The sequence below is a fragment of the Fukomys damarensis genome, unplaced genomic scaffold (assembly GCF_012274545.1).
Source record: "Fukomys damarensis isolate Sample0158 unplaced genomic scaffold, DMR_v1.0_HiC HiC_scaffold_16, whole genome shotgun sequence".
In the NCBI taxonomy this organism is placed as follows: domain Eukaryota; kingdom Metazoa; phylum Chordata; class Mammalia; order Rodentia; family Bathyergidae; genus Fukomys; species Fukomys damarensis.
Genome location: NW_022900928.1, coordinates 5,701,264 through 5,728,205, shown reverse-complemented (window position 1 = coordinate 5,728,205; position 26,942 = coordinate 5,701,264). Strand labels below are relative to the sequence as shown.

Below are 26,942 nucleotides of genomic sequence, written 5' to 3'. Positions count from 1 at the left end.
TACGGGAAAAGGGGCTTCCTACAGCAATAGGAAGGAAGTTATTTTTAGGAGGATTAAAGGAAAGTAGGAGGGAGAATATTTTTGTGGGTTTCTTTCCGGTTCTCAGAAGCTTTATTATTCAACCTGAAACACAAATTGGAGCTATTTCTTGTGAGTGACTGAGAGAAAAGCAACATAAAAACAAATATTTTCTCTATCTGTTCATCTGCTGTCAGACTTCCACGGTTCAGCTGCTGTGAATGGTGCAGCTATAAACACGGGTGTGCGTGGTGTGACACTACTATGATGTCTCTAATTCCTTCAGGAAGATGCCTAGAAGAGAAAGAGCCAGGGTGAATGGAATTTCTCTCTATAGTTTCTGAGGAATCTCCGCACTGTTTTCCAAAGTGGTTGCCCTAGTCTACATTCCTATCAACCATATAACAGGTTTCCTTTTCCCTGCAGCAGCTTCGCCAGTTACTTATTGAATTCTTCATGACAGCCATTCTTTCTGGGCCAAGAAGGAATCTCGGTGTTGCTTTAATCTGCATTTCTGTAATTCGCAGTTATTAACTCTTTGCGCTTCTTCTGAGACGAGTCCATTCATTTCGGGTACTGTTCCTTTGCTTGGCCTTTTATTTGGGAGGTCTGGTTTTCCCCAGGTGGTCACAAGGGTCCACAAATCAATTGATTTTATAACCAGGGACGGCCCGTAACGCCGTGTGTGCAAAAGGCGGCACACAGCGGTAGCCCACTCATTCCTTTGAGCAGGTCGATCAATCAATGTCCACCATGTCTGAGGATGCATGGAGCCCAGTGGACCTGCACTGCTCAATTTGTGAATCCCCCTGTGCTCATAGTTTTTAAAGTTTTTTTTTTCCTTTAGCAGTAGAAAGCAAAGAGTAGGAAAGCAGGATTCAGAGAAATGTAAGAGTAGGGTAAAAACCCTGAAAACTGCATTTGGGTCTTGAGAATCAACTATTCTTAGAGCAAGCTCTGGATACGTTAGGCATCGACAGCTGAATCACTTTTACTGTGTGAACATAAAAATCGTGGTTAGAGCAAAGTCGTGGTTGTCTGATTTGAACTGGATTTCTGTCATTTGGAATGGAACCAATCCTGATTAACAGACATCCATAAACTTTGTAATAATAGATTTTACAGCAGTATGCATCAAAGTTCAAGCGTGTCTGTGTTAGATATGGCATGTCAGTCTGTTACACGTTACATACAATATGTAATGAATATGCATGCACAGTTAAAACTGTATTTTGGTGAAAACACACAGTGAGAACATGACAACTCAGAGCTTATAACTTCCTTGTAACTCTTTTTTGAGCTGGTTACTGTAATTAGTTCTGAATTTTTTATCTCTAGAAATAAATGCTTCCTCTTTATTTTGTTTTATTTTATTTCATAAGTTATTGGAAAAACAATAGTGGAGCTGGGAAAATTAAGAGGGAGTCAGAAAATGGCAGTAAAGAAATGGTTTGGATAACTGGGGAAAGAGCAGGAGCAAAGGTAACAAGGTTGGGCTAGATCGTGTATGTGAAAAGGCAAAGCAAGAGCGCCCCTGGTTACAGAGTGTAGCACGTGCCAAGAGATACAGAAGCAATGCTCAGTGCCGCTGGCCACTGGGGAAACACAAATGGAAACGACACTGGATTCCACCTCACCCCAGAAAGAATGGCCGTCATCGGAAAGTTAGGAAGTGAAATAAGGCAACAGAGTGGGCCAAAACAAAGAGCAGAGAGCGCGGAAAATGTCTGTGAACACAGCTGACCTTTGTTGTTGCTCTGGGAAACTTCTGAAAGGAAAGCAAAGCCTAAGCATAATATAAAAATGGTCGGCCCCCACTAAAATGTATTTAATAAGTCTGTTTTCTCTAAGCAATTCTTGAACTATAGGGACGATGATGGATTTGGTATTGATGTACAATACTTATAAGTTTGGTCATTTAATTTTAATTTTTCCAATTAGTAATTTATTGCATATAAAAGATGGCCATACACATATGTGTGTGTGTGTGTGTGTGTGTGTGTAGTACATGCATACACTGATTTGTACTTAAACATTTATCCATTATCTGAATTAAACTGTTTTCATGCATGTGCACAGGGGAATTTATATAGTATACATGCATATGATTGAGTTCCATTCACATTTTGTTTTCCCTAAAATATATCTAGCATTGTTTACAAAAGAAGCATGTGAATCAGTAGAGCAAATATTCTTTAAGGAAATTTATTTTTTAATGTAATAAGGAAGATTAAATACCTAAAGGAGGCTGTGTTTCACAATCCTAAATTGAGTCCTCCAGACTAGCATTACCTGTAGCTGTGTTTGTTCTTCATGATTTCACTGCATAGGAAAGGAATATTTTTAAACACTGTTTGCAGGCAGAACATTTATGCAGTTGTAGATGTAAATTCTCTTCTCGGTCCCCCTTAGGCAACCACATCTTCTTTTGATAACATGAAGATGTACAGGGTCCTGGCTTCGAGTTATTTTTCATTCTGATGTGAGGTCTCAGAGTTTGGCAGAAGCTACCAGCCCTGCAGACACCCAGTAGAGAGTTTTCATTAGGTAGCCATCTGTAAATAAAAAGTCCATGGACTGGGTTCAAAGATTAGACGAGCTACCACTCATGTGGACCCTGGGAAGCTGAATCTGTCAACTTCCTTCAAGAGGTACTAGGTCAAAATAGGCCGTCAGAAAAAGAGGCTTTTAGTGGAAACAGTAGCATTAATGGAAGACTTTAGAATACTATTTTAAGGAATAATGTGTTCCTAGTAATCATTGCTTAGTGAATGTAGTTTGTGTGGTCCTGCAGACCCCAACCTAATTTGCAAGGGCTTTTGGGAGTCTAAATTTTGCCTAGCTTCCAAAGTGTGACCCCAACACTCAGGTAACCCAAACAAAATTGTGTGCTTTATGAGTATTCCATAATGGTGTTTTATACCAGGAGGATGAAAAGCAGTGTATGCATTCTAGCTTCCCCAACTGGATAGAAAGCAGGTTAGTTACTCTAACTCATCATCTGGAAACAGCAGCTGGGGTTATAGACTAAATCCCAGCCACCGTTACATAATTTATATTTCATTGCTGCTTTCTCCCATATACATGATCGATTCCTGTGTACCTCTTTTTCTGCCTGTGAATTCTAAGGAAAGTATGAAAATGATGAGACAATGGAATTTACCCAACTAGAACTGCTTGTGAGGCTGGACCTGTTATGATTTTAAGGGTAATGTATAGGTTGTAAGAATGATATAATAATCACTTTGTAGACTCCCCTATCTAGTCTGCCTAACCTGCATGCACCCAGCCTCTCTATAACAGACTGGGTGAGTGCTGGTTCTCAAGCTAGCCATATGAGGTCACCTAGCTCACAGATTGCTGGAAAATGCAAAACTTCTTCTTGTGAGCTACTGCAAGCTATCTGTGGGAGAGAGAAAGAGCTCAGTACCGAGAAAAGTATTCTGAGAATAAAACCAAAGTAGCAAAAGCTTCATGGCCAGGAAAGCCCAAGAGGTCTCAGAAATAAGGAAAGAGAAATCCTGCCCTTTCTCCCCACTTTGTTATTATTCTGGGGTATGGGAAGATGGCCATCGAAATGCTGCATCTTGACACAGTTTGTTGACATGCCCCAGACACAAACAAGAGACAAGTAAAGTTTAACTGACCCTTTCTGCATAGTTTTCATCACATGAGCCTTCTCATCTTCAAAACAGCAGTGGACTAGAGCAGCCTGATAATTTCCAAGTTTTTTTCAAAATAAATATAAAGGCAGACATTTTAATTACATAGAGGGCATTTGTCAAATGGTAACATAAGTTAGGGCTCCATCATTAGCTCATGGGGCAGTTTACACTACCTATAACATTGATCATCCATAAATCAAAGTTAATTACGAGACACTCTCCTATAGAGTTTCTCATCCAATCTGGAAGAGCAGAAATGTATTAATTATTGGCCACTGACCATAAAATAGGAAGAGCTGAGTTATCTAGATTTAAAATGGTTCTTGATAAATTTGGACTCCCCGGAGACATTGGAATAAAAGAAAGTAATCATCAGTATCATCCTGCTTAGAGAATGGAGTCATACGTCCTGGCCTCTCTTACTCCTTCTGTTTCACTTCTAGAGTGGGTGTTGGTTTTTAATCTTTCACTCCTGGAGTGATGATTTTGCTTAAATCTTTGTGGAACTGTCTGGTCTGAGTTTTTGGAAAAGTTATTGCCCTTCTACAGTTTGAAAATTGAGTTACCTATATCAAAGGAGCCTCCAAGAGTAGAAATATCCAGGGCTATAATCTTAAAGGATCCCTGATACTGTACCTTCAAAGAAAATCTTCCTCTCTCTCTCTCTCTCTGTCTCTCTCTCTCTGTCCCTCCCTCCCTCCCTCTTCTGACTTTTAACAGAGTAGTTCTGGCACTGTGGAAGCATAGGCATTAGTATTCTGCAATGCATACATATCTGAAAATGCCTATTCTCTCCCTGGGTCTCAGGAGATCCTTGTCTTACTGACAGAGCTTTCAGCAGGAAGAGAAGGGAATCATAGCACAGCTGGGTCAGGAAAAGTAATTTCTGCAGATGTAAGGAACTCATCTTTCCCAGGGTTCATCTGTTCTGCAAAAACCAATATATTTCTCATCAGATCAAACCCATCCTAATGTGAAAGGTGTGGGGGTTTATCCTCTGCCCTCTTGGAATGCACACTAGGAAAACACCAAATGATTTAGAATAACTTTCCTTGGAACACGTATGGATTTTCCTAGCCTGCCATGGTCAAGGACACTGTGATAACCCTGAGCAGTAATTCAATGCCAGCTGTGTCCATGCTTGATCTGGACCTCTGCCATCTCAACTTACATAGTCGAATGCAACACTAGCCTTCCACCGAGGTAACCTGGGGCCATTGCAACGGCTCAGGGATGGAGTCTTCCTGCTCCATATTTTAACATGACATTTTGATTTTGCAATTGTAGAATTACAGATCAATCCATCCTGACCTTCTGTAAGTTGACCTCTCCATGCTGAGCTTCCCCTTCATCTGAGGCACCTGCTTGCCTTCATCTGTTACAAACTCAGAGCCAAAAGAAGGGAGCATCTTAATATTTCAAATGTACTTACTGCGCAGGTACCCTAAAATACCTCATGCAGACTGGTTCCTGACTCATTCCTCAGTGTGCCTGGCACCTAGAAGACTCCCAACACAGAAGTCCAAATTACAGGATCCACAGATCATCTTAGGGAGAAACGTGACCGTGTGCTCAGGTACATAGCTCAGCCTGTGATTTATCAATTACACTTTCTCCTGAGCTCCTCACCAGGTGATTCTTCACCATCTTGGGAATGATTCAGTCTTCTTTAAAAACTTCATTTGCATGATTACTTATATTTGTTTTCATTAGATTGATTAATTCCAATAACCAGAAATAAAAGTGCAGTTCTGTACTGTAGTTGTTTGTAGGGACTCTTTTTGATGGCTCTCCAAGGTTACAAGTACTTCAATGAGCCTCTTCAAAACAAGTGAGTTTCCTGAATACACACTGGAAGAGTCATTGAGTCTCATTTTTTATAAAATCTTTGTGTGCTATGTCTCCTTTGGTTTGGGAAATTCTTCAAGGACCAGCGTGGCATCTCTGATAGTAAGCAATACATTGACTTATGTTCCTGATATCTTTCAAACTCACTACAAAATGAAATTCACCAAACTCTTCCAATCTCATGGCATTTGACTTTTCCTTGCCTTTAAAAATCTAACGTGTTCTTAGAAAGGTTCGTTTTCAAACCACCAGTCAATTCTTAATTCTATTTCCATTGTATTTCTACCCTGTCACAGACAGAAGCAACAGTAAGGACCTCTGGGTTAAATGGAATTTGTCCAAGTGGAAAGCTGTGTTAGCTGGGTGATATTATGGGGCTCACAGAACTCTCAACTCTTCCACACAGGTGCTCTTCCCATCACATGAAAGCCTTACGGAGGGCTATCAGGCCTCGTGAAATCCCTTCTGATGACCAACAACCAGTTTGTCTATTTTAATACACCCACTAAGCATAGTCTATGTATTTTAAATGATATTAGTGTATTTGACTGAAGAATACATGTTATTCATGACCAAGAATAATTATATGGGAGTTTCTGCCTAATGATCTTTCATCTTAACAATAACTACAGTGTGTATCATTCCATGTCTCAGAGAGTTCAACTCATTTCATTTTAAGTAGTCATGTACAGATATCGTTGCCCTGGTTTGGTTACACAGGGGGAAAGCTGAGGCCTAAGCTATAACATTTTTTTTTTCTTTTTTAATGTTGGGGATTGAAGTCAGAGCCTGCTACCTGCTAGGCAGGTACTTCATCACTTGTTACCCCTTCAGCTCCCAAAAGCATCATTTTTAGCTACTAAATAGATATACAGTTCCAGACAGTTTACTTCCAAGATGATGGCCCTTGCTGACTTTCAAATGATGGCTGTTATGACTATTTTGGGCATATGAAAACCGTTCTTTCCCAGCATGACTTTGAAGCATGCTGTGTTATAATTTGCCTGCCATTTCTAGAGCTATTACTACATGCAGGTTTGAAATGGCATTGCCGGCCATACCTCAGAGCCACGCTTCTTTGTTTTATGTTATGCATCTGAAACAGCGCTGGATCGTGCTGGGATGCATTTCACATCTCTACATTCCCCCCCTCAGAACTCTATGTGCTGGCCTAATAATAATAACAACAATAAAGCAACTGCACCTTGCATGGTATGTGCTTGTTTTCAAGTCGGTTCGTGTGGTTTGCTTACACGGGGCTACACCAGAGAGCGCTTGTGTCTGTGGAATAAGTGGAATAAAACTAAAGGAAAGTAAGAAAGTAGTGCTATAAAAGGTAAGGTTAAATTGAAGGTGAGTGTGCAGGGCGTGGTGATTATCAGAGAGGCTCTGAGGGAGGATTCTGCAGGAGCTGGCGAAGTTCTACTTCTGGACTTGGGAAACAGCTCAGCCTTTGTCTTCTAATAGTGTCCAAGTCAGGAGTTTTTGCTGCGTGCTTTATTCTGTGGTGAATTGTGCTTTCCAATCATACCTAAAGGATAACCTACTTTGATTGTTCTGTTCCCATACTCACATCAGTGTCCTCAGTGTTATTTAATGTATGTTTCCAACTGTCTTGTCCTGAGAAATTCAGTTTTTCAACAAGTAAATTTGGATAATTGGAAAAACACTAAAATTTTTATTTTAAATTAATATTTTCCACCTTATTTTATGGGTGATAGGTAACATTTTTCTGAACTCTTGCTCTGAGTAAGACAATGCTGAGCATGTTCTCCATACACAATGAGTCACAGTGATAATCCTGTAAGGTGGGCAACGTAACTACCTTTAGGTAAAAGCTGAAGAAACTAAGGCTGAGCAGTGAGGTTAAACTAAACGTCTACAGGACTGTGTTACTTAGAACCAAGGACCTGGATCTCTCACCTCCACCAGTGCAGCTTGCTGTATTTTACTCCCTCATGTGCATGGTCAACAAGTGAACAACAATCATTTACTGACTAATAGCATGATCCAGTTTTTTTATAAACCTGACATAGACTGACTTAGTAAATTCACCAAGATAATATCGCCCTGGTGCCTTTGGGCATCCATTTGTCAGCCTCCCATTGGCTACACTCTGACTCTGCCCAGGTCTACAACTCTCGCCTCTGTTATTGCAAATAGCAGATACAGCTTTGTAGCTGTCACATATATACATATATTATATAAAATCTCACATGCAGTTACTGCTATGATTTTATTTGAAGACCACTCTAAAGTGCATCTTCATGAGATGGGAAAACTACCACTATTTTGCAAATGGGCTAAAATATTTTTAAACAGTTCCTTCTCAACATAATGAGTCATACATTACACACTCTTGAGATATTCTTTAAGATTAGCTTTTCTGAAAGTACCAAAGCTTCATAGTTTACAAATGCATTAGTGATTGAGTTGCTTTCAAACCTGCTAAAAGATTTGGTAGCTGCCTAACGAATGTTCAGTATCCTAGCTTCGCTAGGAAAAGCTATTCTCAGTCTGTCTCCTAAGAACAAAAAAATGAGAAAATCTGATTGTAAATGGAGTGCATTCCACAAAGTAATTGGAAGGCATCTACAAATAATTCAAGAGATGACCTTCAGAAAGTCAGATATCTGCACCTTTTCTTTTATATGAGAAACCTGGAGTATCAATAAGTGAATGAAGATAACTAAGGAGAGATGATGAGAAACAAGAACGTAGACTCTTGGAACTGGAGAAGGACGTTGGAGGGAGGAGAGAGGAATGGGAAGGAGGAATAAAAGGATTAAAAATGATCTAGTTAAATTGGTGCATGTACCAGTTCCTCAAAACAAACATCACTGTAACGTATTTCAAACCTGCATCAATTTCAACAAGAGAGGTGAATCTTTGTCCCACATTTAATCAATCTTTATTATACCAAACACTGGAGAAGTTATGTGTAAATGTAGTGGTATATAATAGATTTTCTATGGGTCCTGTTTTATGCAACACCTTAATTAACTCCCTGGTTAATGGTTGCCATGCCTACTCAATTAATGGTAAAACTCTTTTTTATGTATTTATTTTTTTGAGCTTGTATGAGAGATCTTCATTGAAGAGCCAAGGTGGCATGGTGGCCCACTTGGTGGAAAGAGAACAAAAGAGAGAGAGAGAGAGGGAAGGGGCTTGGTTATATATTGGGTGACTGGTGTAGGTGGGTCAGGAATTGTGTCAGCTGCATGGGCAGCCACTCAGGGGCCACTCTTAAACATTTATTTTTCTGTGCAGACCAGCCTTGTTCGAGCGCCGGTCTCATGACCGGTGACGTGTGGGGTAGGAAGTGGAAACTAAGGTGAAGGAAGTTATTCATCGGAATGGCGGCAGCCGTTCCAATACACTTATCTTACATTCCTCCCTTTTTTGTTTGTTATGGCCTTAGGAAGAGGGGCAAAGTATCTCTCTCTTCTGTAGCTACTTCCCGCTGAAAATGGGCAGGGTGGGGTGATGAGAGGCCGAGGGAGGGATTTTTATTCTATCATCTCTTATCCTGGTGGGGGTGACATAGCTATTGATGGAGGGCAATGATGGCGAGATCGTGGAGTGATGGGGGCTGATCTAGGCACGTATAGTAGCTTGAGGGGCAGCACAGCCATGGAGAGGAGGCCTCTGGGGAGTTGAAATCGCGGAAGATTCCCTGATGAAAACGGTCTGTAATCCACTCTATCATTCCATCTGGAGACTCTTCAAGGGATAAAGCCAGTGAAGATCGTGTTGTACTGGGCAGTGGAGAGCTGGAACCGCTGTCGGATCTGCAACATGTCTTAAAGGAGAGATGAGTGAACATGTTCCTATAAGATAAGTTGGTTGACAGTTGGATTTGAAATTTTTTGAATCTGATTTTGAAGGAATCGGAGTAAGCAGGGGGCAATCGTGGCCAGAATGAGATAATACTCTTAACCCCAAAATTATATAGAACCCATTTCCACAGAACTGAGACGATATTTCCAAGGCTTGCCTGCTTCCCCACTGCCATCTTCATATGTACATCATAGTGTACCTGGCAAAACTGGAAAAATCATGACTCATCATTTAAAATTGATAGAATAATTGGTTGATGAGTCAGAATGCGAGTTAATAAAGTAAAAATGTAGACATGTTAGAAAGATAAAATGTGAATATAATATCTAAGTTTTACTGTAAAGGAGATGGAGTTTTCTTTTTTAATAGTATGGCAGCTATTCCTCTGGACGTGATTAGCATTCATTTTGCTTAAAGTCAGGAAAATTGATTCTAAAAATTTCAGAGTTCTACTTACAGTTCATGAAAATACAAAAAGCATATCCAGTCTTAGAAAGTTTCTTGTCTTCTATTAATTTATGGAATTATCAATCGATTTCTGGGACGTTTTCTTCACCAGATGAAATACTCTTTGATACTGCTGTATAAGACTCAGTTGACACTTTTGACTTAATTGTAGAATTTGATGTAAGGAAAACAAAATGCATATGCTTACTTTGGCAGCACGTATACTAAAATAGGAAAGGAAAATGCAAAATATTAATATATATTTAATCTGTCGAGTCTTATTTGGATCTTCATGGATATGTGTAAGGACACTGGAACATAACATAAAACAAAAGAACAAGGCTACTTCTGCGTTATTCCAACATGTGACTCTTCATCCTACCCTTTTATAAGGGCTTTATCTGCTTTAAATATGGCATGAGAGAGTGTGGTAAAGAACCATATAATTTTTTCTGGTCCTTATACTCTTTAGGTTAGCTTTTCCTGGTTACACACAACTATGGCTCTTCTCCCTTCTTTCTTTTCTTTCATTCAGATATTTCATTCTGCAAATATTTTTGCTGATGGATACTATGTGTTTCACTATGGACTAGATTTCTGAGCTGCTCAGTGAGCAAAGCAGCAAAATGATGCATCAGTAAACATATTAAAATTAATAAATAAAATATTTATATGTTTTATGGAAGTGATCAAGTGGTATGAAGGGCCAGGGATTTAGCTCAGGGGCACCACACTTGCCTCACAAGCACAAAGTCCTGAGTTTAATCCCTGGTACCATAAAAAAAAGGGTACTAAAAACTAGATTAAAGGAGTGGACAGAGAGAGACCACCCCAGAGAGCCTGGCAGGCCTATAGGAAAGAGTAGCATCTGCCATCTATGATGCCGAGGGTCACTCAGGTAACTCAGCTGTCACACTGAGAACAGCTTAGAGAAGAGTAAGGTAAAATCAAAGACGTGAGTCAGACGAATGCAGTTATCCCAACAAGAGTTTAGATCTGTGTCATCACATACACATCTTAAAGGAGGAGAAGTTTATTTGGGTCACAGTTTCCCCTGGGTCCAGCCCAGGGTCACCTGGCTCCAAGAAAAAAGCAGCATGGTGAAGCACAGCTGCTCATCCCATGGCAAACAGGAAACAGAGAAAGGGGCAGAGGGGGGACAGGACTCCCTTCCAGGCCGTGGCCCCAGTGACCAACTCCAAGCAAGCCCCACCTGCCAGCAGGACATCCAGCTCTGCCTCCATGGCCCAATCACATTGCCACCACTCCTCCTCAGAATACTTGAGACTTCGAGGAACATTTTATATCTAAACAATAGCATTCTTTTTCTGGTTCCCAAAAGGCTCATGTTCATCTCATTATGCAAAATGCATGCAATCCAACTCTAAGAGTTGCCAGCCTTTTAACATTTCCAGATTGCAGAAAAGTCCCAATATAAAATTGCCTCTGAGACTCAAAGCAAGCCCTTAGCAGCTGGGAGTCTCTATAAAAATCAAAAAGAAAGTTAAGTACTTCCAACATAGAATGTCACAGGGAAGATATTTCATTTTGAAAAGAAAGAATGGGGTAGAGAAAAAAACTGGACAAAAGCAAGACCAAAGCCAAGCAAGACAAAGGTACCATCCCCTAATTAGCTCCATGGCTGGGATCTGGGCCTCGGGGTGGTAAGATGTGAATCCAGAAGGCTTGGGTAGCCCCAACCTTATGTCCTTTCTGTCTAAAGTCCACATGACCTAGCTCTGGGACTGGCTCCACTCATTGCCTGAGATTTTCCTTGGGAGACGGTCCCTATTCCTGGCATCTCCAGGTCTCTGGGGTCTCCCCTGCACCTTCATCCTCACTGTCACTGCTGCACATATTGTCCTGTGTGGGACTATTGCCTTGCCTCCAGGCCTTCCTTCAAATTCTGGGTGGAAGCCACCACAGTGCTTGCATTTTTGCATGCCTGTAAAACCAGCGACAAGTAGATGGTGCCAAGGTGTGTCCTCAACTCAAGCATTAGCCAAGGTCCCTTGGCTACAGATACTTCTGAGTAGTTCCATGGCTCATCATAGTGAAATGAGCCCTAGGGATCCAGTTCCCCAGGTGGCCCTTCTTCAGCACAGTATGAGGGGATCTCTACTCAAATGAAGCTTACACTTTTGCAGCTATGAGCCTGTGATAGGCAGGGTCTTATCCATGCCTAAAATGCCTTTAAACCATCTTTATTATTATCCTAATTCAAAATACTTGGCTTCTTTATAATACTAATCTTTTTAGCAATCACAGTCTCCTTTTCTCCACTTTTACAGGCATTTTCTTTTGTGGTCAAGATTCTTCTTATTTAGCTCTGCTTTTTGCTTCACATTCTCACGATAAATCTGGCTAAAAGTAGCTACCATTTACTATGCTACAACTTAAACATTGGGCTATCTTTAAATATCTTGTCAGATTAGTCTGCCACCACTAAATAAGGCATCACATAAATTTGGAGGACATGGAAAAATATAGGCAAATTCTTTACTGGGATGAAACACACAACACCTCTAGTCCAGTTTACAATAGTCTTTGTTCCCAACCAAAACCTCCTGAGTCTGGCCTTGAATCTTCCCATTCCTTCATCATTCTGGTCTTCTAAGCTCCAACTAGCATTGTCCATCAAGTGCAGTTTCTCTAGCCTGCTTATCCAGGCTCCTCCTGCAAACAAGTTCTGAAGGCTTTTGTGTTATATTGTCAGGTATAAAGATATGACCCAGCTCGATGGTACCAATCCTAGTTCTCTTGCAACACTTTTTTTTCCATTAAGTTCATTGGTATATTTTAGGTAAACAATACAGTTATATTCATCATTGGGATCTTGTACCTTTACATGATATATCTTGCTTCTTATTTTTTCCCCATTCCCCTGCCCTCCCTACACTCCCTCCACCCTTCCCTACTTAAAAAGGCTTTGTTTACATTTTTCATATATTTTTCTGTTCCCTTATTTCCATTCCCATACCCTTCCTTCTTCCCTACTCCTTTAGACCTTTTCTTCCTATTTCACATTATCCATTATACAATTTGAACCTTATTTATGCTTTTACTTTTTCACAGCAGGGAAAATATTTGGTATTTACATGTGTGTCTTATTTATTTCATGTAAGAGTATGGCCTCAATTGCATCCCTTTAGCTATAAATGTCTCTATTTTCTCATTCGTTATGGCTGAGTAGTACTCCATTTAAGAGAAAAACCACATCTTCTTTATCCAGTCTCCAACTGATGGAAAATTAGGCTGTTTCCAACTTTTATCTATTACAAACCGTGCCACTATAAACATGATGTGCATATATCAGTGTGATGTGATACTTTTAATTCTTTTAGGTAGCTATCCAGCAGAGGGATAGCTGGGTCAAATGGGACTTCCAATCCTATTTCTTTGAGGTATCTTCATATTGATTTCCACAGTGGTTACATCAGTCTGCATTCCCATCAGCAATGGACAACGGTTCCTTTCTCCCACAGCCCTACCAACATTTGTTATTGGTTGATTTCTTGATAGCAGCCATTTTTTCTGGAGTGAGGTGGAATCTCAGTGTTATTTTCATCCGCATCTCTTGAATGATCAATGATGTTGAACATTTTTTCATATATTTATTTGCTGCTTTTACTTCCTTGTCTGAGAAATGTTTGTACATTTCAGATTTCCATTTTTGAATCTTGTCTTTATATATGGAGGGTCTGATTTTTTTGAGTTCTTTATATATTCTAGGTAATAGTCCTTTGAGCAACATCAGTAAAACTTTTTTCCCACATTGCTGGTTGTCTCTTAGCTCTGTTGGCTTCCCTTACACTGCAGAAATTTTTTAATATGATGAGTTCCCAGTTGTTGATTCTTTGTGCAAGTTCCTGTCCTTTTGAGGATTTGTTCATAAAATCTTTTCCTATGCCAAAGTCTTTGACAGTTCTACCTAACCTATCTTCCAGCAAGGTTAGTGTTTGGGTTTTGATATCTAGATCTTTAATCCACTTAGATTTTAGTTTAGTGCATGGAGAAAGATAGGGGTCTAGTTTTAACCTTTGATGAGTTGAAATCCAGTTTTCCCAGCACCATTTATTAAAGAGGCTATCTTGCCTTCACTGAGGATGGTTGTTTCCTTTGTCAAAGGTGAGGTAACTGAGTATGTCTGGAGTTTTTTCTGCATCTTCTAATCTGTTCCACTGATCCTCGGGTCTGTTTCTTTGCTAGTACCATGTTGTTTTTATCACAGTGGCTTTGTGGTATAGTTTCAAGTTGAAGATTGTGATACCCCTTATCATATCTCTGTTGCCTAGAATGGCTTCTGCTACTCTAGGTCTCTTCTGGTTCCAAATGAATTTTTGGATTGTTTTCTATAGTTCTGTGACATATACTGTTGGGATTTCCATCAGGATTGCATTGAATCTGTATAGCAGTTTTGGAAATATGGACATTTTCACTATGCTGGTTCTTCCCACCCAGGAGAGAGGGATGTCTTTCTGTTTTCTTATGTCCTCTTCAATCTTTGTATTCATAGAGCTGCAGCTTTCAGTGTAGAGGTCTTGTGTCTCCTTTGTTAGATTGATTCCTAGATATTTCTTTTTCTTCAGATGCTATTATGAAAGGAATTGCTTCCTTAATTTCTCTCTCAGTGAGTCTATTATTTGTGTACAAGAAGGTTATTGATTTTTCAGTGTTTACCTTGTGTCCAGCTACTCTGCTGAATATGTCAATTAATGCTAGAACTCTTTTGGTGGAATTTTTTGGGTTTTATATGTAGAGTATCATATCATCAGCAAATAATGACAATTCCTTTCTTCCTTTCCTATCTTTATTCGTTTTATTTCTTTCTCTCATTAATTGTGGTGGCTAATGTTTCCAGAACTATATTGAATGGGAGTGGTGATAGTGTACACCATTGTCTTGTTCCTGATTTTAGTGTGAAGATTTTCATTTTTTAACAACTTAGTATGATGTTAGCTGTTGGTTTTTCATAGATAGCCTTTTTCAGGTTGACATAAACACCATCTATTCCAATTTTCCATAGGGTTTTTGTCATGAATGGGTGTTGGATTTTGTCAAATGGTTTTTCTGCATCTATTGAGATGATCATATGGTTTTTGTCCTTGACTCTGTTAGTATAATGTATTATATTTTATTTAAATATGTTGAACCACCCTTGCAAACCTGGGATAAATCCAACTTGGTCAGGGTGTATGATCTTCTTGATGATCCTCTGTGTTCTGTTTGCCAGTACCTTATAGAGGATTTTTACATCTATGTTCATTAGGGAGATTGGCCTGTAGCTCTCTTTTTTGGTTGGGTCTTTCCCTGGTTTTGGAATCAAAGTAACATTTGCTTCTAGGAATAAATTTGGAAGTATTGCTTCCCTTTCAATTTCATTGAAAACTTTAAAAAGTAGTGGCAATAGTTCTCTAAATGTTTTGTAGAATTCAGCAGTGAAGCCATCAGGACCTGAGCTTTTCTTCATTAGTACATTTTTAATTATGTTTTTAATTTCATTTATCATAATTGGAATGTTTAGAATTTTTATATCCTCTTCATTCAAATTTGGTACTTCATATTTATCTAGAAATCTGCCCATTTCTTCTGTTTTTTTCAGTTTTATTAGAGTACAGGTTCTCAAAGTAGCTATTATGATCCTCTGGATTTCTCCTGGATCTGTTGTGACTTCACCTTTTTTATTCCTAATTGCATGCTGGTGAGCCTTTTCTTTCCGTTTTTTATAAGGTTGGCTAAGGATTTATTGATTTTATTTATTCTTTTAAAAAAACCAACACTTCAATTCAGTGATTTTTTTTGTATCATTCCCTTAATCTCCGTTGCAATGATTTCTGCTCTGATCTTTATAATTTCCTCCCTTGTAATGAGCTTTCAGTTTGTTTTGCTCTTCTTTTTCTAGAAGCTTAAGATTCATCATTAGGTTGTTTATTTGAGCTCGCTCTGTTTTCCTAGTGTGGGTACTCACTGCTATAAATCTCCCTCGTAGAACTGCTTTCATTGTGTCCCATAGATTCCTGTATGTTGTATTGGTATTATCATTTATTTGTAAAAACTGACTAATTTTTCTTTAATTTCCTCTGTTACCCATCGATTGTTCAGGAGAGTGTTGTTCAATTTCCATGTGTTTGTGAAGTTCTTGCAGTTTCTTTTGCTATTGATCTCCAGTTTAATTGCACTATGGTCTGATAATATATATGGGATAACTTTGATTCCTTTGCATTTACTTAAAAATGTTCTATCAGCTAGTTTGTGGTGTATTTTGGAGAATGACCCATGTGCAGCTGAAAAAATAATATATATTCTGATTTGATTCTGACTCTGTAGATGTGTATTAAGCTAATTTGTTCAAAATTTTGGTTCAATTCTAATATTTCATTGTTGATCTTTTTTGTCTAGATGATCTGTCTAATTATGACTGGGGAGTATTGAGGTCCCCAGTATAATTACATTAGTGCTTATTTGGTTTTTCATATCAATTAATACTTGTTTTGTATAGTTGGAGGCATTAGTATTTGGTACACATAAATTTATGATTGTTATCTCTTTCTCTTGGATTATTCCCTTTACAAGGATGTAGTGACCTTCTTTGTCTCTGTTAATTAGTTTTGGTTTGAAATTCACTTTGTCTGAAAATAAGATAGCTACCCCTTTTTTTTCTGAGTTCTTGTCACATGGAGAACTGTTATCCATCCTTTTACTTTCAGTCTGTTTCTTTTTGAACTAGGTATATTTCTTCTATACAGCATATTGTTGGATTTTGCTTCTTAATCCATTCTGCCAGTCTATTTATTGTGATTGGAGAATTGAAGCCATTAACATTAGTGGTTATAAATGATATGTATTGATTTATCATCATGATGTTATTTTCCTGCTGTTAGCTGTTTTTAATTTTGTTCCCCTCTCCCTTTAATTTTTTGCCCACTGAATTTGCTCTATTGGGCCCCATGGAGTTGTGATCTTCATTGTCTTTTTCTAGTATATTTTTAAAAATTGTTTGGAGTGCTGGTTTGGCATTCATGAAGTTTCTCAGGTGTTCTTTGTCATGGAAGTATCTTATTTCCCCATCAATTTTGAAGGAGAAATTTGCAGGATACATAAGTCTGGATTGGAGGTTGTTTTCTTTTAAGGCTTGAAATACCTCCCTCCAGCCTCTCCTTGACTTGAGGATTTGTGTTGAAAAGTCTGCTGTGATTCTGATGGGCTTTCCTTTGCATGTGAATTGTTTCTTTTCTCTAACTGCTTGTGGTATTTTGTTCTTCTGTTGTGTTTCTGGGACCTTGATTATTATATGTCTATGTGTAGATTTTTTTTTATCATGGCTCTTTGGAGTCCTACATGCCTCATTTATCCATATGTCAAATTCTTTTGCTCTGTTTGGGAAGTTTTCTGTCATTAATTCTGTAAACAGATTTTTTTTATGTCATTTGTACTTTCTCCTGCTTTTTTTATGGACTCCTATCAGTCTTATATTATTCTTTGCATCACCTAGAGCCATTGGATTGATTTCTGATATTCCCTTACTATTTTTAAGAGACTTCTCTTTTCATGGTCATTGACGGCCATCCTGTCTTCTATATGTGATACTCTGTCTTTAGACTGGCTAAGTCTGTTATTTCTGCTTTCAATAGAAATTTTAATCTCCTGGATACATATTTGAATCTGTTTCTTGGTTTCCATTTCTTTCCTGTGCTTGGTATTCATGGCATCCATCATGGTCCTGAGCTCATCTATTTTTTTTATCTGTTTCTGTTCTAGAGTAGCTAATCATGTCTTTCATTCTACTCACCATCTCTGTAGTTATCTGGGAAATTATTGATGTTTTGAATTTTTCTAGAGCCTCATTCATTTGTTTTGTTGCTTCCTGTGCTATCAGTTCAGTGTGTTCATGTGGTTGATTATCAGACTTTTCCATCTCATTTTCCCAACAATTTGCCTTTGGTGAGCTGGCAGCCTGTATTTGTGCTTGTGCCTTGTTTGAATGTCTTCTCATTTCTATTTTTGTTGTTGGTACTGCCCTTGGTTTGATACCTGAGTTAATACTTCAATCTTCCTTTTATGCCTGATCTTTAGGTTTCAAGTCTCTACTGGCTCTGTGGAAATGTCTTTTTCATTATACTGGAAGGACAACTGAATAGATCAATCACAACACTGTAGCCCAAGTGATACAGTCAGCAACACAATAGGATCAAGCACAACTTAGAAAAGGACAATTTGTGGTAGTTACTAATCTATCACCTTTCACTGTGTCATTTAACTCAAAATGGAGGCTGAAGCTCAGAACAATGGCCATTATGACTCCCTGTGCCTCTGTTGTGAATCCAGGTACCAGTCTAGCCAGGTAGCCAGAGGTGCATGGGGGTGGGATCTAGGGGTACCTGGGGGGTGCTGTAGAACTGTGTTGAGATGCTGAGGCCTGGGAGATGTGGTGGGGGTAGCTTCACACAGTTCTGCCTCTCACCTGTCTGCTGCTGAGGCCTGTGGCATCAGCACCAGTTTTTTTACACCTACAGATTACAGGAGGAAAAGTTTATTTTGTTCACAGCTCCCAGGGAGTTCAGTTCAAAGTCAGATGGATCTAAGGCAAAAATATCCTAGTAGAAGGGCTTGGTGGAAACAAGCTGCTCAACTTATAACAGCAAAGGGACAGAGATCAAAGGGATCATCTGGCAATAAGAATAAACCCTTCCAGGTCAGGAGCCACTTCCAACAAGATGCCTTTCCTGAGACCACACTACTCGGCTACATTCCTAGCAACCAGTCACCTTCTGAAAGTTCCTCTGCTATTATGTGAGACTTTTAGGGGCCACTTTATATCTAAACTGTAACAAGACCAGAACAGTAGTAACAAGCGTGGTAGAAGTGACCACATTCAAAATGTCACTATCTAGGATTTTTTTAATCATCTGAATGTTAGATGGGTAAGGAAGACAGGAAATAGAGATTACTGAAAACATCTGTGCTGAACCATTGAAAGAATAACATTGTAATCCATCAGAATAAAGAACGCTGTGAGAAGCACCTGCTCTGAGAAGATGAGCAATTCCACTTTGGATAGCTGGCTTCAAAAGAATCATTAGGCATTCAAGTGAAGGAATTAAAATAACAGTGGAATTCACAAATCCATGATGACTAGTTATGTGTTGTCAACACATGAACGAATATGTGCAACCAGGAGACTGAAAGAAATTGCAAGGGAGTATAGAAAATAAGTCAAAAGAACAGATTGGTCCTTTAGCAAACCAGAATAAGATACAAACCATCAAATGTTTAAAAAAGAGCCTGGTATGATGGTGTGTGCTTGTAACCCCAGCTACTCAGGAGGCTGAGGCAAGAGGATCACAAGTTCAAGGCCATCCCAGGAAACTTAGCAAGACTTGTCTCAAAAGAAAATAAAAATTTAAGAAAGATAAAGGTGTGTAGCTTGGTGGTAGATAATACTTGCCTAGCATGTGTAAAGCACTGGCTCAATCTCCATTTCTCACCCACCCCCCAAAAAATTGAAAATAATGAGCATTTAAGCAGGAAAAGTTCAAATCAATATACTGGATGTCAGGGGAAAAATGTGCATGAAGTAAGAGAGTGACTCAAGTGCTGATAGGTAAAGTGACAGGACACTGCTAGTTATGTGTATCAGAGGAAATCACTCATGATTTTGAGGAGAGAAACCTCTGGCATGATGGAAGCATATGACTAAAAATCCCCCATATCTCTTTCATGTCATGATTTTATGTTGTTTTTGTGCTGTTTTTAGCCTGTTGTATCTACTCAGTCTCAGGAATATCTACTCATGTGCGCCATTTTGTCTTTTCTCACATAGTGGTGATGAACACCAGATAAGACAGCAAGTAAGTGATATTTCTAGTTTCATTGCTCCCCTTCCTAGAATATCTGGACATCACTTCATCTTTTTGCCTTCTTTCTGTTTGTTAGTATGTACCTCAAAGGGCTTTGACAATGAAATGCACTTGACAGTATGGATCGCTCCCAGCACGTGTTTCCTAAGTGACACCCTTCATTGTAATCATTGTTCTTGTGCAACTATGAGTCCTGGGTGTGTCTCCCAGTGTGGGTTACTTAGATTTGTTGTGGCACTCAATAAAGTATTCCTGAAAATCTCATAACTTTTCCATTCATTGAAGGAAAGACCTGTAACAACTTTCTGTCTTTGATCCTGGGAGTCTCTAGTACTGTGAATCACACAGTTAAACCTCTTCTTTCTGAATAGGAGAGGTCACCAAAGCTCCTGTGTAACCTGACCTTGAGGATGACCATCTTGCAGATGAGTGTCTCTCTCTTCCTCTCTCTCTCCCTTTACTTTGTAATTTGCAGCACAGGTATAGTTTTTTACAGAGCCTGGAGTGTCCGTTCAGAAGGAAGATATAAAAATGCATCGATTCACCTCTAAAATTAACAAGCCACATGGAATCTGGAGAAACGGGGCCATCCGTAACCTTTTTACCACCTGGAAATGAAGTTATCGACCTCACCAGGGAAACACAAGAGAGGGAAAAGGGAGCCTGTCTAAAGCTTGTGCTCAACACAGTGATGCAGTTTACAGGTGGCTGGTTCTGGGCAGAGAGGCAGCTGACAGTGAACACTGAGCCGGGGCCAACTTTCCAGAACATCCCGGAACTTAGGAACTGGTCCCAATAAAGTGAATGTGAAGTCAGGGACTGGTGAGAGTGGAATGAGAAAAATCTGTGTCCAGGAGCAACAGCAAAATGGGCACTGCTCTGGGGGCACAAATAGAAACAAAACCCCTCTGGCACTACCTGAAGAGTGCAGGCCCAGGAATGCATGGACCTCTGTTTACAAGTACAGCAAAACTTTTTCCACAAGAGTAGTATCACATCCAACATTATTCTTGGGAATGCTTTTGAGGAGCAAGGGAGAGGGAACCTCAGAAGAGAACTATACTTTCTGCCAAGAAAACTAGGTGGAGGCGGCGGACCGCATCTATCCAAGCACATAATTAGGTGCCGGGCCCCTCTGCTTGCTGTGAGACTCAGGCAGACTGAGGACGAGGTCTGCCTTCCTCCCTGGGTTTGCTGTAGCTGTCTTGGTGCCTCCCAAACATATGTGCTGAATGAGAAATAGTTACAGATAGCTGAGCGAAATGACTGGCACTATTCGGATCTACATGTAAACTGTTCTGGGAGTGGGTGCTGGGAAGACAGATTCCACTTGTATGGAAGAGAAATCTCCAGGAAATCTGAAAACAAAACTCTCACAAGATTGACCTTTCTGATGTCCTACCTCAACTTCTCCCTGGTTTCTTTGCCCTTAGACACTAGCTCTCCAGTTCCCTCTTCTTTTTCCTGGAGTTGTATACATGTCCTAGTCAGGCTCCCTCCACAGCAGTCTGAATTTCTTCTTTCTAAAGTTATCTGCTAACTCTCTAAAAGTTAGGTATTTTTGAATTTAAAAAAAAATATCTGTATGGGAAAGATGGAGTAGAGAGTTGTGACAGATACACAAATAGTTGGGGGAAAGTAAAAAAAACACAGGGAGATAACAGCAGTCCAGAGGCAGACAAAACTGGGCTCAATTCCTGGTCCTTCTGTGATCTTGGGCAATATCCTGGAAAAGCCTCTTAAGAAAACCATCAGGGAAATTTGTTCTTTAGAAAGACTGGTTTTATTAGTTGCTTAGACAAAGAAAGACAACATCTCTGTAGTCTCAGTAATGCTTTAAAAGAATAAAGTTAGTGAAGAGCTTTCAAAGAGCTCTAGAACCTGAGATGAGTGATTTTAAGGGAAGTCTGTCTCACAAGGTAGAAATTTGGTTGAATGTTGCTCAGTCTATGAAAAATAGCCTAGACCGTTAGGCACAGCATATAAACGATGTCATGTAGGTGTGACAAGAGAGCCATGAGAGGTGATACATAAGATACTGCAGTTGTTGTCTAGTCTTAGGAGCAAGCATTTCCTGAAGCAAGCAACTCAGGAATTAATGGGTTTCAGCACCATTGAGCCTCAATGTAGTAAAGTGATGTCTCGTCTGAGTATTTAGCAGAGGAATTAGGTGGGTTTCATTTTATGGTACACATGTTCCTGTGATCTCAGAGTCTTGGTCTTTGAAGTGTAAAGTGCAAGTAGTTAAACAGAGTAGCATATGGGTATGCTTGTGTATGCACAAAGTGTGGGAAATACATTTGGTAGCTGATAATATTTCATCGGTTCTTATTGAGCAGACTCTACACATATTGATGCAAATATCAGTGAATCCCAATTTCAAATTCTAGATCAATCCTGGCTTGAAGTACATAGCAAGACCCTGTCTCAACAAAACAACAACAACAAAAAAAGACAAAAACCACATTTTTATATTGATTTGCTAGTTGCTGTAACCCAAATATGTGCTTATATAACTATATAATTAATATTCATCACTTTATTTTCAGAATGACATGAATTACATAGCATCCAGTGGACTTCTGTTCAAAGATGGCAAAAAGAGAATTGATTACATCCTGGTTTATAGAAAGACAAACATACAGTATGACAAGAGAAATACATTTGAGAAGAACCTCAGAGCAGAAGGGTTGATGCTGGAGAAAGAGGTAGGTGTTTTGCTGTTATTAGTATGTGGTGTGACATTCTGGAACAAAAATGATCCACTTACACTTTAGAATTAAAAGTACATACCAAATGGCATTATAAAGTATGTAGTTATTCTCTCCAATTGTAGAGTGAATGCATGGCCCCATTTAAATACTAGTGTGTTTACTTTTTACTGTATCTGTTTGTGTTCAGTTTAAACATTTTCCAAGGGCATGGCTATCTCTACAATTTTAAAAACTGACTGATGATTATACCTTTGTAGAGTCAGAATAAAAAACTATGAAAAGAAAACTAAAACATGGAAAGAAAAGTTGTTGCCAAACTGGTATTGTATGTGTTTTATTTCCAGAACTATAAATATCTTCTCAAGCCTTCTTCTGTTGTGCTTGAGAAAATTTCTTTAAAGGATTTATTTTCTATCTAGCAAAAGTATCAAAGTCACTTGAAAAAAATAGAAAAGGGGAAAAGAAAAGCATGTACTTATAGCTCTATATCCAAAATTTATCATGCTAATCTCAATTAAACTCTCTGTGGCTTTAAAATCATATACTTATTTATATTAGAAAAAAGAAAAAAACCTTAATGTAAGAGGTTAAGGTAGAATTGTGTAAACTGAAAGTAAGAATGTGTGTCCCCCATCTCTCAATCCGTACCCTTCTCTCCTTTGGTGGCCTTGTTAACAGCTATATATTTTCCTAATAGGAGTCCCTCAATATATTTCCTGTATATAATATACATATATATACATTTTTATGCAAAATTATATTTATGACATATACTTTCCTGCTACTCAGGTATATTGTGTAGCAATATATTAGGAATATCTTAATTCCCACTACCTTTAGAATCAACTCAAAGTTTTTTGCTTTGTGCATGATATTGTAGCTTGGGGTTTAGTCAGCCATTCTCCTGAGAAAAAAAATATAAATTAAATACTAGAGAGATGCTTAAATTACTGTTTCTGGGGTTTAACTGGCTTTTAACTAGGCATAATGAGGCAAAAAAGCCTGATTTAATTAAATATTCAGATAATTTTCTAGTAAGATGTAGTACTACATTAATAGGCAGTTAGATGTAACCGCAGAGCTCTTCTCCCAACTTCTTTTTGTCACAGAAATACCCTGGCCATGTTTTTTCCCTGAGGAACACACATCAGAAAGTATTGATCTCTAAGTTGAGGTGGGCCTAGAGAAACTCATCTGTTTGTATTTACTGGAAGCCCTTTTAATAAGTATAAAATAATCAACAGTACAACTTCACTCTGTGAGGAAGACATTGCCCACACATTGTCCTGTGTTACAGAGTAGGACAAGGGAAATTCTTACTTATGCTTTCTGTTGACTTCTTTATTGTGCCTTTTCTAAGCCTGCTCTGGGAAGTTAACCCACAGCGTCGCTATCACTGGTAACTAATAAAACCAAGATATATTTACTGAGAAGGCATCTCATGAGGTCAATCTTGTGACAGAGGTTTGTTTTCAGATTTCCTGGAGATTTCTCCTCCATACAAGTGGAATCTGTCTTCCCAGCACCCACTCCCAGAACAGTTTACATGTAGATCCGAATAGTGCCAGTCATTTCGCTCAGCTATCTGTAACTATTTCTCATTCAGCACATATGTTTGGGAGGCACCGAGACAGCTACAGCAAACCCAGTGAGGAAAGCAGACCTCGTCCTCAGTCTGCCTGAGTCTCACAGCAAGCAGAGGGGCCCGGCACCTGATTATGTGCTTGGATAGATGCGGTCCTCCACCTAGTTTTCTTGGCAGAAAGTCTAGTTCTCTGCTGAGGATCCCTCTCCCTTGCTCCTCAAAAGCATTCCCAAGAATAATGTTGGATGTGATACTACTCTTGTGGAGAAAGTTTTGCTGTACTTGTAAACAGAGGTCCATGCATTCCTGGGTCTGCACTCTTCAGGTAGTGCCAGAGGGGTTTTGTTTCTATTTGTGCCCCCAGAGCAGTGCCCATTTTGCTGTTGCTCCTGGACACAGATTTTTCTCATTCCACTCTCACCAGTCCCTGACTTCATATTCACTTTATTGGGACCAGTTCCTAAGTTCCGGGATGTTCTGGAAAGTTGGCCCCGGCTCAGTGTTCACTGTCAGCTGCCTCTCTGCCCAGAACCAGCCACCTGTAAACTGCATCACTGTGTTGAGCACAAGCTTTAGACAGGCTCCCTTTTCCCTCTCTTGTGTTTCCCTGGTGAGGTCGATAACTTCATTTCCAGGTGGTAAAAAGGTTACGGATGGCCCCGTTTCTCCAGATTCCATGTGGCTTGTTAATTTTAGAGGTGAATCGATGCATTTTTATATCTTCCTTCTGAACGGACACTCCAGGCTCTGTAAAAAACTATACCTGTGCTGCAAATTACAAAGTAAAGGGAGAGAGAGAGGAAGAGAGAGACACTCATCGCACCCACTCCGCCTAGCACTCGCTAAGGCCTCATTTCCGTGAAGATAGCCTCTCAGAATGCTTTGCGTCGCTGCAGTGGTGAGACGCTCATGTTTCATCGGTTCGAGGATATTCTTTATAATCCGAAACTCTGTTCGGGTGACCTAAAAGAAAACTCAGTGGGGTGAGGAGGGCCTGGGACGGGTCAGGGATCTAATCTGGGTGATGACAGGAGGTCAGAAAAAGCAGCAGCGATGCGACGTAGAAGCAGACTTTGAAATGAGATTTGAAAGATAGGTTGCACTACAGCGGGTGACTAAAGCGTCAGGAGCGGCTTTTCGTACTCTCGCTGAGTGGTAGAATCACGTGGTGATCTTTTGCTTTGCTGATGCCGAACCTGGAGACTGCACAGCCGGAGTGGATGTCATAGGGGTCATGAAGGGAAGGACGGTGGTGTTTGGTTTGGTTTGGTTTATAACACCAAAGGGGGATTAAAAAGTACAGCACGAGGTAGAAAGCATGGCTAGGGTTAACGCGTCTGTTTTGTACTTAACAACTTTTGATCATCATGAACAAATGGCAAGCTATTGGATAATTTTAATCATGACAGTGCTGTGTTCATAAATGTTTTCCAAACAGATAACTCAGGTTGCTAAAAAAGAGCATGGATTTGAAAGACATGACTGGGTGCACCAGGGTCATGGGTGCTATTAAATGTGAGCACTAAAGAATGGATTTCACAACACTTTGTGGTGGTTTGGGTATTGAAAAAAAAAAAAAAAGATCTCAGGGATATTTTGGCTTTGTGTCTTAAGCAATTCATTGCTTTCATTCATGGAGCATTAATGCAGCATCTACTACATACTTTATTCCGAGGACAAATAGAAATCAATAAAAAAGTGCCACAGTCTCATGGGAGGAAATCCACTATCAACAAATGGAAAGAAGATGCAGTATACGGGAGCACAACCCAATACACAGAACAAGATGATGCCAGCGAGGGCTGTGGCCACACCCTGTGATAACGTGTGAGAGGAAAGAAAGGGACCTGCATGGGCGGGAGTCTGGTGAGGGAGGACAAGGAGGTGAAACCCTACCTGCCTAGGGTAGGCATGGCTGCCAACCGTAAGAGAGCTGTGGTGTGCACGTGGGGCAGGGGTCATAGCAATGGTAAGTTGGTAACCAGGTGCCCGTGAGAGATGCCAGCAGAAACCTTTGGGATCTGCGCCTAGAGCCCATAGCAGAGCTGATCTGGGGATAAATGTGTCAGTCTGGAGAATAAGGAAGGAATTAGAAACCTTGAGCTTCCTGGACAGAATGAGGAGAAGACTCAGCAGGGGGCGATAGGTGAAGGGAAGGAGAGGAGAACAGAAGCTTTTTTGCAGGTCCCTTTCCTTCCTCTCGGAGAGGAAAGCACAAGAGATGAGGTGGCCACAGCCAGGTGATGCTTGGGCAAAATAGTGCTGAGAAGTCCGCTGAGACCGTGAGGGGCCTTTCCTCCCTCCCCAGGGGTGGATGAGGGGACACTTGGGCAGCACCGGGATGGGTCTGTCTGCGGGCTGAGGCCTGCACTGCGGACTGCTGTGAAGGAGGAGCGATGAGACCAGGGAGGCAGACAGGCAAAGCCCCACTCGCTGGTCTGCAAGAGGAGAAGGCAGCAGCCGCCAGAGGGGTGGGCAGAGTCCTGGGGATCTCACTTCTCTGTTCCTTTATTTACCTTTCAGTTCATGTATTTCTCTTTTAGGTAGGGTGGTTAAATGATGATGAGTAAGATCCAGGAGATGCAGAAGGAAGGAGGGAGGGAAACAGGAAGAGGGCGGAAGAACACAGAGAAGAAAGGGGAGGAGCTAGAGGTGGGAAGGGGAGAAGGCAGGGAGGAGGGAAGAGGGCGACAGAGGAAACAGAAAGCAGGAGAGAGAAGAGCCGCTGAAGCACAGAACAGGGACTATTGAGGAAATTCAAGATCTGTAAATCGTATTTTAAATATAATTTTTACAAGCATTTATTTTACTTGTCATAGATATTTTTATTAAAAGGTTGTTTTTTATTATGTTCCTAATATTTGTAGTAACAACTTTTTCTTCAGTACTGGGGATTGAACCTAGGGCCTTTGCACTAAGATGCATTCCCTGCTTCCTCTCCCCCTCCCTCTCCCTCTCCCTCCCCCCT

The 26,942-nt window shown here is 40.0% G+C and overlaps 1 protein-coding gene across 6 annotated transcripts in view; it reads left to right on the top strand.

Annotated features, from left to right (window-relative positions):
• The window catches only part of Ano3 (anoctamin 3), a 350,025-nt gene that overhangs the window by 204,273 nt on the left and 118,810 nt on the right, over nt 1-26,942 (top strand). For 5 of the 6 annotated variants that reach the window (XM_010603358.3, XM_010603357.2, XM_010603362.2 and 2 more), the window contains one exon: nt 22,225-22,383. The exons of the other annotated variant lie outside the window; for it this stretch is intronic. In XM_010603358.3, the coding sequence (XP_010601660.2) occupies nt 22,225-22,383 (159 nt within the window). The remainder of the gene's footprint in view (nt 1-22,224; nt 22,384-26,942) is intronic. 6 annotated transcript variants of the gene reach the window in all.